This window comes from Aphis gossypii, chromosome 2, assembly GCF_020184175.1.
Source record: "Aphis gossypii isolate Hap1 chromosome 2, ASM2018417v2, whole genome shotgun sequence".
Lineage (NCBI taxonomy): Eukaryota > Metazoa > Arthropoda > Insecta > Hemiptera > Aphididae > Aphis > Aphis gossypii.
The window spans coordinates 83,683,351-83,697,144 of record NC_065531.1 but is presented as its reverse complement, the minus strand read 5'-3'; the positions used below and the strand labels follow the sequence as shown (position 1 = coordinate 83,697,144).

The 13,794-nt window shown below is 24.5% G+C and overlaps 1 protein-coding gene across 1 annotated transcript in view; it reads left to right on the top strand.

Annotated features, from left to right (window-relative positions):
• The first annotated feature begins 13 nt into the window (after positions 1 to 13).
• Positions 14 to 13,794, top strand: part of LOC114119807 (polypeptide N-acetylgalactosaminyltransferase 2-like) — a 31,133-nt gene continuing 17,352 nt past the window's right edge. The window contains exons 1-2 of the mRNA XM_050199372.1: positions 14 to 329; positions 407 to 562. Coding sequence (XP_050055329.1) covers positions 455 to 562 — 108 coding nt within the window. The 5' untranslated portion in view covers positions 14 to 329; positions 407 to 454. The remainder of the gene's footprint in view (positions 330 to 406; positions 563 to 13,794) is intronic.

Here is a 13,794-nt window from a genome sequence, read left to right as displayed (position 1 = left end):
GATCACGGTCGGTTATCGTCGTTAGCGACGTTTTCGTCGTCGTCGTCGTCGTCGTCGTCTTCTCCGTCAGTCCGTCCGGTACTCCGGCCCGGTTCTACGCGTATTTTTATTACCGCTCTCGTTGTTTAGTAGGTACGATACTATTACAATCGTCTCTCGGGTGAAGGTATAAATTCAAAAAGTTTTCACCACGCTGCAGATATCGCGTTACAGTTACATTATTGCAGATATTTTAATTATATTTTTAATACTCTGATTGTGTGTGCCTCGAGGAGATAATATACATAAACACATAAATGTTATACAAAGTTTGAAAATAATAATAGCAGGTATACGATTTGGTGATTTGTTGACCCGCGTGTTAGAAGCTATACTTACGAAATAATATTGTTTGATGGTGTGCTAGACGCGCTCGACTACGCGTTCCATACCGGTAAAAGGCCGCCCTCGCGCGATGGGGGCCGGAAAAATGCGTAGGAAAGTCAAGCTGCTATTGATTTTCTTGGCGTCGTGGATGTTTGTGGTCGTGTACTTGATACAGTCCGGTTCAAGGGACACAAAGGTATGTCAAACATTCGTTATATTTATAATCAACAATCAATTTATAACTATTTTATTGAAATTAAGACGGTATAATATATTATTAAAATTATTGTTTATAATTGTAACGATGAATAAAGGACATTATGTACAATATTAAGTCTTAGAGAGATACCTACCTCGATAGTCGACGTAATATCTATCAGATAATTTTAAAGTGGGCTTGTGTTTATCATGTTTTTATGTATCATAAAAGTTAAGAAAAACTTTAATTTTTGTGTAAATAATTTATAAAAATTTCGAACTATAAACAACATTTGATCAAAATTATACTTGCACAATTACCCTTAAGTTATAAAAATTACGCACAGCATTACATATATTACATAAGCAATATAATAAGCCATGTTAAAAAAAAAAAAAAATTAATACTTAACTATTTTATAACATTTAATTGTTTTTTAAATGTCCTTCTATTTTATATTATTTTGTATGAGAAATTTTTTGTAATATGCAATTCTTACCAATCTGCAGTTTGTAATATTTAAGAAAGTCCATCTTTTGGTATCTACAATTCCTTAAAGCACGTTTGCATGAAATGCATATGCAAATGAAATGAAATTGTTCAAAGTATGTATAATTGCATTTGTTTAAAATGATTTTTTTTTTATGTTTTGACGGTATCGTCAGATATTTTGGTACTACAGTTTACAGTCTTAGGCTTCAGAACCAGCAACCTCAAATGACAGTATGGGTAACCATATTAATTTTAACGTGAATGATATATGTGTAATGTATATACATAATATTGATCAATATTCGATACTAACTATGGGGTTATTGGGGCCAATATAAGTTATACTTATATAGTTATATTAGTCATGACTAGTTATTGCACAGGGATTTTATTTTTAAAGCAATTGGTGTATTTATGTTCCGAGTTCCATATAATATACTTTATATACATGTATACTATATAGATTAAAAAATATAGATGCGCATGCGTGATATTTATATTAGGTATATAATACATACCATGAAAATTTGGTATGGTGCCAAAAGTTCGTTTTCTACGAGTTACAACTTACAATGGTCAAACAAATAAGATATACTTATTACTTATTATTTATTAGTTTAAATTCCATAATTAACCATTATTAATTTCGTTGTCATAACATTCATTCATAACTTCCAAAAATACGTGGATACACCTTTGAATTTTAACTGAATATAGTAATTAAGTAGTGTATGATTATATACCTATGGATATAATTGTAATGCATTTTTGTATCTAAGATATTAATGTCTGTACAATATTTTTCCATCAATATTGCTATAGCCTATAATCGTTTGACGTTTCTTCATGAAAACTGATTTGTTATTAATTTTATCATTGCAAATAGAGAAAGTTATATTTATTAAAATATATCTAGATTATACAAGATATACCTGCAATTAAGTTATACGAGTACGCCGGAATAATAGTTAATTCATAAAAGTTGATATAAACTGTAGAATAAATTTTGAGATTAATATTTTTTTAAATATCTTGATTACATAGGTTAATTTCCATAAATAATCTCTGATATGAATTATGGATAATTTATTATATTTTATGTCAAATATAATTTGTTCCAAAAAGCAATTATAATTTTATATGTTACCTAGCTTACATTACGATTTCGTATCTATAGTAAACTTAAACAAATTTAGTGCAAATTAATTGATAGTACATGGTGCCTGGTTGCGGAAAAACTTCCTATAATAGGGTGGTACATAATATTATGTATATCTACGTAATACGTATACAATGGGTTTAATTTATATATAGGTAGCTACTAAATACACCTATATTATATAATTGCATATAGCTTTATAAAAATATTTTTTTTGATTTCTAAATGTTTTTTTTTTAAATATTAAAAATTTTATTATGATAAAAAATGTGATAAACAGGTATAGTTAAATTTTAAAATAAAATCAGAAACATAAATACCTAAGTATTTAAATCTTATTTTAAATTTTATAAAATTAGAGTAATATATAATTATAGGTATGTTATAATTTATATTACCTAAATTGCAATATCATAATTCATATTACATATTATAAATGTTAGGTAAATAATTATAGTAATATTCTGTATAATAATACTATGTAGTATGCATACTTGGTTACTTAAACTTATTCTTAAACAAAAAATCCCCAAGTTCATTACTTCTTATAAAAAGCTCATACATAACAATAATTTTTATCTTTGATTTTATTAGTTATGTTGTATATGAAAAATTCACATTTATAGTTTAGATCATATACATATAAAATAATTTCATGACAAATTAGAATATTACATATTTTATATATTAAATAAATATATGATTTTTTTTTTGATTTTTTAATCTTTCTAATCATGCAAATGATAGATAATGATATATTCATGAATTTATGAACAACCAACCTCATGAAGATAACATTTGACATTTTTTCAATTTTAATGTGTATACAATGACATATTTAAAAATGTAAATTTTAGCTTTTGTAAATAAATATTAGCGAAAATTGTAACGATTTAAATAAATATTGAAAATACATTAATGTTGAGGAAATATTTGGCATATTAAGAAATACAAATTATTGTGATCTAGAAAGTAAAACGCATTATCGTTAAAGTAATTGTTAAATTTCTTTGTATTACTAAGAGTAATGACACAATCAATAGAATTAATTTCTGGAGGTCAAATCTGTACGTCACCCACCTCTGTTTCAAAATCGTAATTCGTAAGCTCTGTTTGTTTGTTTTTTTTTCTAGTCTGTTTGTTCTTATATTTATATAGTTTGTATATTGAATACAATATAATATGTCTATAATATATATTATGTATAAAATATAATCTTATAGTTCTGATATATTTGATTTGACAATCAATATTATCTGATGGAGGTATTTCATCATGAAATGTTCTTAAATATTAACAGGAAACAGTAGATAACAAAATATGTTATCTATACCCACACAATTAAGGATATTTATTAAAATAATAGTGTTTGTATAGTTGTATGGTATATCTAGATGCGTATAACTAAATAACTAGGTAATACATAATGTCAAAGTATAAACTTAACTCAGTGATAATTGTATAGGCGTCGAAAATTAAATCAATTATTTTGACTGATATTATAATTCAGAAAAAGTATAATTCTTGATAATATTCGTAATTTTTAAAATTTGTTTAGATATAATTTTTCTAAACATGATATTAATATAAGTTTTTCTTATTAGCAACTAAAAATTTCATTATTTGGATACCATATAGTCTTATTTATTTTTATAATCCTTAAAAGTTCATTAATCATTTGTCGAGAAAATGTAAGATATTAACTACGTTATAGTAATATCACTATAAATTATATTGTCTATCTAACCATGTTAATTGATACAGTTGAAATAAACTTTTATTATTATTATTTATTATTAAATGATATACTCGTACATTTTTGGGATTCATATTTATTTATCCTAATGCTTTATTAGACAAAACGTTGTATATAATTTGTTTCTTTAAAATTGAGTATCTGATTTGAACACCTGTGATATTATATTTTTAGGTTCTTTGGCGTGGTTATGATTTTTGGATTATATAGAGGTATAGAGAGAACAATGAATTTATAGAAAAATTAGTATTTAATTCTTTTTTTAATTTAAAAATATAAAATTCTAAAAGTGAATAGAACAGTCTGTGTATTAATATGTATATAATATGTATAGTACTTTTTGAAAATAGCTCTCCAAAAATCGAATATAGTTGGAAAAGTTGTCTTATAATTATGAACTAAGTCATAATTCACAACGTATTATAATATAATATTATAAGATGATTTCTTGGACCATGAAATCATTGTTTTCAATCTTCTTCAGGCGTTTATTATTATATTGAATTACCTGTATATAAAATAACAGCATACATTAGAGTTACTATAGGTGTAATCAGAGCGTATCCTCACTACTGAATGTTGTAATAATATTGTTGGCCAGAAATTAGACGTTTAAATAAAAGAAAAATTAATTTTGTCCACTATAATATAGTAACAAAATTTTATGATTTATATATATATTATTGTTGGTGTGTAGTGGATGTTTGACGAACTGAATATGTGCGTTTAGAAAAAATAATCTATTATATTTTTTTAAATCGTAAAGACGAAATGGAGAAATTGTTGGTTGCATACTATTTATTATTACTATTATTATTCATTATTTTTTCAACGGAAATTCAATGTAACGTAACACTACGTAAAGTAGTAGGTATGTGCGAAAGGGTGAAAGTGAATTGGACGTTAACTCGTTTTTGTGTAGAAAAAATAGTTAAAAATATAACCCGTCTACCTTGTGCCCCCGCCTACAATAATTTCTCACGCAAACCATTACCATATCCGATTAGACTCACGACAACCAGCTGCAGCAGATTAAATGTCGTAGGAGTGAAATTTGATTGAACTATAAAGCAATCACTGTATTGATAGATGATTTTTAATTAATTTCCTACCAAATATTTTTTTTATTTACAAAGTTTCATTATTATGGTATTGAATGGTTTTAATAAGTTATTTTGAAAAATAATATTAAACAGTAATTGTGCGTCAACATTGTTTATATACATTTTAGAATCATAAGGTAAATTTCAAAAGTTTTGTACAAAAAAAAAATTAAATAAATAATATGAAGATTATGATTTTTGAGCTGAGAAGCGTGTATAAGTTAGGTATTATTGACTAGTTATAGTTTGATACAAAAATCATTACACTCAAAATAATTATTATATTAATATGTAATTATGTATAGTTGTTTCTGTTTTATTTATTGTACCTAAATAAACAGTTTTATCAATTTATTATTTATAATTATTTGGGTTATTTACTTTATAATTTATTATAGTATACTATATACCATTTTTAGCGTATGGTTAATATTAGCGACTCCAAATTGGAGAATTTATATTGTTTTTCTATTAGTCTAAAATACTCTTAGACAAAGTTGGATATTCATTAAATATAATGAGTTAAAAATGAAATTTAATTTTTAGATTCTGAGCAGAGCGATGAATGTATTGATTTTACAGTGTGTTTTTAATTAACTAATTAATTTATTTATTTTTGATTCTGCCATAACATTTGGTAAAAATGCTTCAATTATCAACTTCAATATCTTTTTTGTTTAGAAAGTGAATCGAATTAGTGCTTCTACTATTTCACTGTTTCTCTTTTTAATTGAAAAAAATAGAGATAACGGGCACTTACCTATACTCAAAATCAGTTTTAAAACAATTTTTTATTTTGTTGTGATTCAAAAACAAATAATCGCAGAAAATCACAATTTTTGTTATTTGTTTATATAACTGGTATAGTTAACAAAATATTTGATTTGTATGAGCTATTTATAGACTTTAACAATTTACAATTTTTCTCCTGTAAATTTCGGTCAAAAGTTTGAAAGTTTAATTTAAGGTACCTTATACTGAAATTAAAAACAATTAACTATAAATCTAAAAATATATTTTATGCGCTCTCAAAGTTCAAATGTTGAAAAACTTTGATATTTATTTGGAAAACATGATTTATCAACAATAATGGTTTAAGTTTTTTCAGTGAATTCAAAAAATATTAATCGTGAAGTAACTATTGAATGAAAAGATTACATTGTTCATTAAATTCCAATTTTTCTTACTTAATAATATTAAAAATAAAATTTATAATTTATAATTTAATTTTACTAAACATATTGATTATTGACATTTATAAAATTCATAAATTTATTTTAAACAATTGCATAAAATAAATGTTTATTATATAGATAGCATTAATACCTATCAATGTAAATATATAATACAATTAACTCAGTAAATAGTAATATAGAGCAGAACGGCAGAAAGTCTCCGCTCAGTATTATTTTTCCTATGCAATGATTTATCATTGAATTCAAATTTACCACATTCATTAACTGTAGCAACCTAACATGAGGAAGTACAGTCAACTCTTATTGTGCAGAATAGTGGGTATCTATATTTGTCTGCTTTTTTAATTTAAAACTTTTAAAAAAATAGTTAAACTTAAATTTTTTTTAACTAAGTATAAAATAAAAAATACTTTCAGTTAAAAACTTAGTTATTATTTTTGATCTGAAAATTTAATATGATACAGATTTGGCTTTAATAAATGTATATAATTATAGTATTATTGCGTAAGTCAGAAGGTACACTCTTATGAGTATGGTAATTGAACATCCATCATTAAAAATGATTAATAATAATACATGTTTATTATAAATTAATCACACGTAAAAAATCGCATATAGCCATATTATAACATATAATTATAAATAGGTGGTATGTATAACCCTACATTATATTGTAACAACGAGAAAACAGTTATGTTGACGCAAAATTAATTTTGAACAAAATTGATTTTGTGTTTTGTTGTGATTAAAAAAAAAAAAAAATAGTAATTGCAGGTTGCGAAATTTATAATATTTATCAAGTATTTAAATTAGAATTTTCTTTGTATTATATGTATATTTTTAGATATTTTAGTATTTTAAAATTTATTTGTAGACATTTAAAATGTTATGTATTTTTAAAAATATTTTTCAATTTATGTTGAAACTTTTATTCCTACGTTTTCATATACATTTGGAATTAAAATTCATAAAAAATTGTACATACAAACAAATGTCACGATTTTAATTATTACGTTGTAATTCAAAATATAACTGTAGAAACTTGAATCAACAATAATATTTTCAAAATATTTAGATTTTTTTTAAGCTATTTAAACATTTTAAGCCATAAATCTTTTTACACCTTTAATATAGTAAATTAGTAAAACAGTATTGTCTTATAAGTTATATTTAAAGTTTTTCAAAAATAAGTTCAATTTATAAAATAAAATAAAATATAATTTATTTGGAGTTCTGTCAATAAATGGTCATCTTCACACATAATCGAAGCATTGAAATATATATGTATAAAAAAAATTTCTTTCATTGCGTATATACTTATTGTTTGTAATTTTTGTAGATTCGTATATTTGATTTTTTCTAAATAATAAAGAAATTCAAATTCAACACATTGATTACATTAAACTACTCAATAACGAGTTACACATTTAGGTACATTCAAAACATATATTAAAGACAAGTTCTCCAATTTTTTTTTTTATGATTGATTTATGGATAAGCTTTGCTTTAAAATTTTTAATCAAACACCACTACCCGCTATAGTTGATCAAGCGAGACGATAATAATAAGTTCCAATAATGACCATCACTTATTCAGTCATATTCTGATAATTATTATTTTTTTAATTTAGCTTATTTATTATCATAATTATTGTATGTTGATGCAAAATTATTCACTTAATAGACATAATTTACATATTATATAAAAAATATATAAAAATACATGCGTATATATACTCATCATAAATTCTTGGTAGGCTCCTGCAGTAGTGCAGTACACGGTGGATATTTAGCACGCATTTGAGCATGGAAGTATCGTATTTTTCTTAATTACCTACTAATAATTTAAACTATTGTTAACGGTCTACTTATTGCGTTAAATTGCCTACGTGTTCATTGTTTATATATATATATATATTAGAGACTGTGACGATGCGAGTTTGAATCATGTAACAGCGATGTAGCTAGGTGTAAAATGTATATAATATCAGATTATATACCTATATATACCTGCAGATGAAATTGTTTGAAATATAAATGACTTATAACAATGAAATAAAATGAAACTACTTTTATTGCAAGGAAATAGTCATCGGTCCTGCCCCGTTATTCTATTCAATTATAATAATATTCATTAACACGTTAAAACTTGTACACGCTCGGGCAATCAAATTGTAATAATCCTTGTGTTCGTGTGCTCTTGCTCCATTGTACATAATAACTATACGAATAAATCGATGGGTGTCACTGGAACCTCAAATAACCAAACGGTTCATTTTGATTTGGTTTTACAGGATATTTTTTTTTTTTACTCATTCCCGGCACGCATACAGGAACTGCGTTCATTACAACAACAGCTATTTTGTCTGACAGTTTTTTGTTTTTTGGAACGAATCCATATCGCCACCGGTTGTACGGTAAAAAAAAGTTGTCCGTATCCCAACTTTGTTTGCGTTCCCATTACATATTGTCACGTAGGTACTTTTATTCTGCATACAAAATTTATTTTACACTTTATAAAAAACCACGTACTATAACGCAAAAAAAGTGCGTCTAGATCGTTTTACTTTACTATTATATTATTATATTTTAAAATATCTACTAATACATATTTATTAATTTTGAAGCCTATTTATATTTATGAGTGTAGACTGTAGAGTTATGAGTTTATGACTCTTGTGTTTATATGTTATGATTATATTGCCACGGCCCACGGTTGGATAGGTTTTAATACATAATATTATCTAATAAGTATACAAACCACGAGGTTAATACAATACTAAAATGGTACTTATAAAATATACTTATATATATGTATATTGTTTTAAATAAGACATTATCATTACTTCGATAAATGTTTGGGTTTCAAAAAAATAAAGAATTGTATGCTTAAATTAGTAAATTACTTGCTTCAATAAATAATATTGGTGACATTGAACCTTTGAAATGTTGAACCTATAGTTTTTTTTAAACATTTAATGATTAAATATGAAAAGCTGAATGTATCAGGATACCGCATGTACCTATAATGTAAATTGTATAAATATATACATATATATGCGATACTCCGTTAAATATACTTTTTATACATATGAAATTACAAATAGGTATGGAGAAAAACCTGAACAGTTTATATAATTAAAAAAAAAAAATGGTACCTTAAATATTTTTAATATTACTTAGTTCATTTCGGCGTTGGGAATGATGGTGTAATTTTTATCACATTTAAAAAATAAATAAATAATAGCATAGCGGAGCTTATCTTACTATTAGACATTACAATTGTCCATTATACCCAAATAGTATTATTTATTATTTAAAAATTTTCAATTAACATAAAAAAAATAATGATTCAAGATTTATAAAATGTATTGTATAAATACAAAGTTATAAGTAGTATAATATTCTATATTATAGGTTAATGATATTATGTTTATATATGTTACCGGAAAAGATGATTATTCAGGAACTGTCGTGATATTCTAGTTATTGTTGACAATGACTGGAAAGGATAGGCAATGTTGGATGTTTCGTAGTTTTATCAACATTTCTGTATTATATTAGGAAATGTTATAAATCCGTATCATAATAAATGTTACCGTTTTATCGGTGATCGATCTGATTATGAAACATAGGTAGGTATATAATAAATATGGCAAATCCGGTTATATGTTATCGTTTTTATTGCTTGTAATTTATAATACAATTGACAAATTAAAAAAGTGACTGCACAGTACTGTTTGTACATTGAAATAGTGAATTGTGTTAAATAATTTGTATTCTGTTTAAAAATGGATTTAAATGAAATAAGCATAAAATTTGTACAACGCAATTTTATATTAATTGAAAATAAACGAAACGATGATTTTTTTATATAAAGATTATGATTTATAGATAATATAATAGTATTACCTATACTATTAGGTTTTTTTTTTTTATTGGCATCAATTCTTTAATAAATCAGACATTATCGTTATCGACTGGTCATTATCAACATTAACTAAATATTAACATTTCCAGTAACACTCACATGACACATTTATAATATATATAATAAAATATCAATATCTAAGTAACATCGGTATATAATTATATTATATAAGTAATTTAAAACTTAAATTTCATCAAACAGTTATGATGACATACGAAATTTAAAAATATTTATGCAAATAGTATAGTACCTACCTATAGGCTATAACATATTACTATAGAGATTTTAGTTTTCTTTTATTACAAAGGATAGAGTTAATAGAGATATATCCAATAAAAACCAAATACCTGTATTTAGATGTATAATTTAGAAATTAATTAGTAAATTTGAATACTTAAATTTATTAATAAAATTTGAAGTTAGGTATTTAGAATTTATTAGCTAATCTGAATAGGTGTTTATAATTTATGTATATTATAATATTGTATACCATAAGTTAAATAATTAGCTGGTCATTTTAAGGAGCTTGTCGTCCTTAACAGTTTAATTATTTGAAAATACTTACCTATATAAAGTATATGTATATTCATTATGTATTTTTATTTATGCTTATTTATTTATGAAAATATATGAAAAACTTAATTTTTTGTTGTTTTAAAAGAAAAAGTTTCATGTTAAATGCAACCAATTATAGACATTTATCACTAAACCATGGTTTTAGATAATCATTTTAAATTTCTCACTATTAATATTACAAATTCTAATCTTCCATTATCAATTTATTTTAAATTTGACTCAAAATTATAAGATTAATGATTGTGTTCGTTTTACGTTTAACGTATTCAATGTACATATATTATGTGTATAAAATATTGATCGTTATTATATGTGTTTATACATTCTCATCACTCTCATCGTATTTAAATGTGTTATCTGAATTAATACGATACTCAAGTTAAAAGCACCTACTAATAATAAATCTACTATAACTATAGTTGCTTAGGTTTGTATACTTTGTATTAATTAAAATCTGAAAATACAACCTAATAAAGTGTTTTGCATCATATTCTATTTTTTACGGTATTATTTAGTTTGAAGTTTATATGGTTAATATATTATATAAAAGTAGTGTATGAGTATGGCTCTGTAAGTATTCTATGTAATTTTAGTACCTTCAAAATTTGAGATCTATGTGTTCTAGCTGTGTCTATGTTTGGAGTCAAATAATTTTGTAATCTTCATTTTCTCAAAACGTATTTGACTACCTGTAGAATATAGTAATAATTAATAGCTTAATAATTATATAAAAGTATTAAATTAGATGTTGTTTATGAGTTATGACAATTGAACGCTTTTTGGACGGTTATGACGCATTTGGACAAAACAAATTAATAGACATTTAATTATACTAGTTTAGTTAACAATTAGTTAAGAAAGACATCCTGGTGGGAAGTTTTATAATTTATATTTCTCTCCTATTGTAAGAGATATTCATATAATATAGCATTATGATACATAATATACTCAATATCCAGAATTTAAAATTTTTCATTTTATGAATATGAAATTCTAGTATACTTTATACTTGATACTTACTGTATACACGTAGGTATAAATGACATTTATGAATTTTTCTTTTTATTCATTATAGTATTTATTGAAGGGGAGGTTAGACAGGGTCATGGGGAAAATTAAAAAGGTATATCACATCCCTATAACCTTTTTTTTCCAGTATGTATAACAATGTTATATTGTTATATACTACTGATATTTTTAGAAATGAAGCAATGTGAAAAAAAATAATCTGATAAAATAATATTTATTCAAAATGTTTGATTACAACATTTTTATACTAATTTTATAAACAATAAACATGAAAAAAACATTTGGTCCAGAGGGATATGTTTAATAGTACCTAAAGAAAGATTAACCTAACCTAAGGGTTAAGTATGTAGGTATCTACTGTTTAATTATTTAATTAATAAAAAATTTATAATTGTTTTATATTAACTCGTAGTATTTATTATACACGCTCAAAACCTTGTCATGGTTAAAATATCGCTCAATACATTATAATAATTTTAATCATTATACTACCTATATTATCATATGTTTTTTTATTTTAACATGATGTATATTTAATAAAAATACTGTCCCATACAGTCTCGTTTCCCAATTTATCATATTATGTAGTAGATGGTTATCTAATAAATATTCATCTTACAAACTCGATACGTAACTAACCCGTTTACTTTATTACGTGATCAAAATGTGCAGACAGCAATATTCTGACCTGGGGGTCGTGCACGCGTAGAGGATAGCTGTAATTTCTAAGTCAAAATCCGCGTTGAACGTACTCTGCTAGATTGACCTCAAACCTTTCTTATTCTAGTTAAGTATACCATAATTCAACTACTCACGCTAATGTCAATATTATTCTCTGTCCCTAGGACATTTGATGAAGTTTGAGTACGATTGTGTATATAATGTACTATGTAGTTTTTATATATTATCTTTTATTTATTATAATATCTTTGAAAAAATGCACACACAGGGTAATTTAGAAAGTCGAGTCAATATTAATGATACGGTCTGCATGCGCTCTTGATGTACGTGTGTAGAAATCACACATTCATTTTTATATTGGCGCCAACGACGTAACATCGTAACATATAAAATTCATTTGTTTCGATACAAAACGGTCTTGCCTACTTTTTTAACGTACTCGCTAACCATACGTTTTATTATAATATATTTATATACTAGTTGATTAAAACGACATCCTACACAAGCATAAAAATTGACTTTAGGTAATACTTAAAATGTTGATTTTAAGGGTATTTTCGTTGTTAGTGAATTATATATGTTATAGATACTTAAATTAGGTAGGTATAGTATTTAATTATTTATAAAGCAGAAAAAAAGTCTTGAATCGCCACTTTCAATGGAATATTATAATTTTGATTTGAATATTGGATTTATTTTTTATAGTTATGGGTTACTCTTGACTCCCGATGAGTGATAATACTTATATACATTTATTTAAAGTTATAGAAGTATAATTATTTTGTTTTAGCTTAATTATCTTAAATAAATAGTACAGCATTTTACTTATATCATATTAAACATCATGTCAATAATTATTGTTATTAAGAGTATGTTATTTTATCTAATAGGTATAGTAATATATTATAGTATATTATAAATAACAAAAAAAATCGTGGTAATTTATTGCTGGACGTTCTTAAAAAATAATGAAGCTAATAGGAATACAATGATAATTTTGTATTTCTTTGTTTTTAGTTTTTTACAGATAAGTTAGATTATTAATTCAATACAATTACATACGCGAAAAAATACGAGAATAAATGCCTTCCCCTCTATAATAATAACCGGATTCAGGCGCGTAAACATAGATGATAGATATTAATACATTATACATATTATATACATTATATTATAATATATATATTATCTACTGTGTAGATTGGTAGTAAATATATTACAGGTGAAAACGTTATAATTATATCGATGTTAAGAACTGTAACAAATCGCTACTTTTATAATGTTATAACTTATAATATAGATTATAA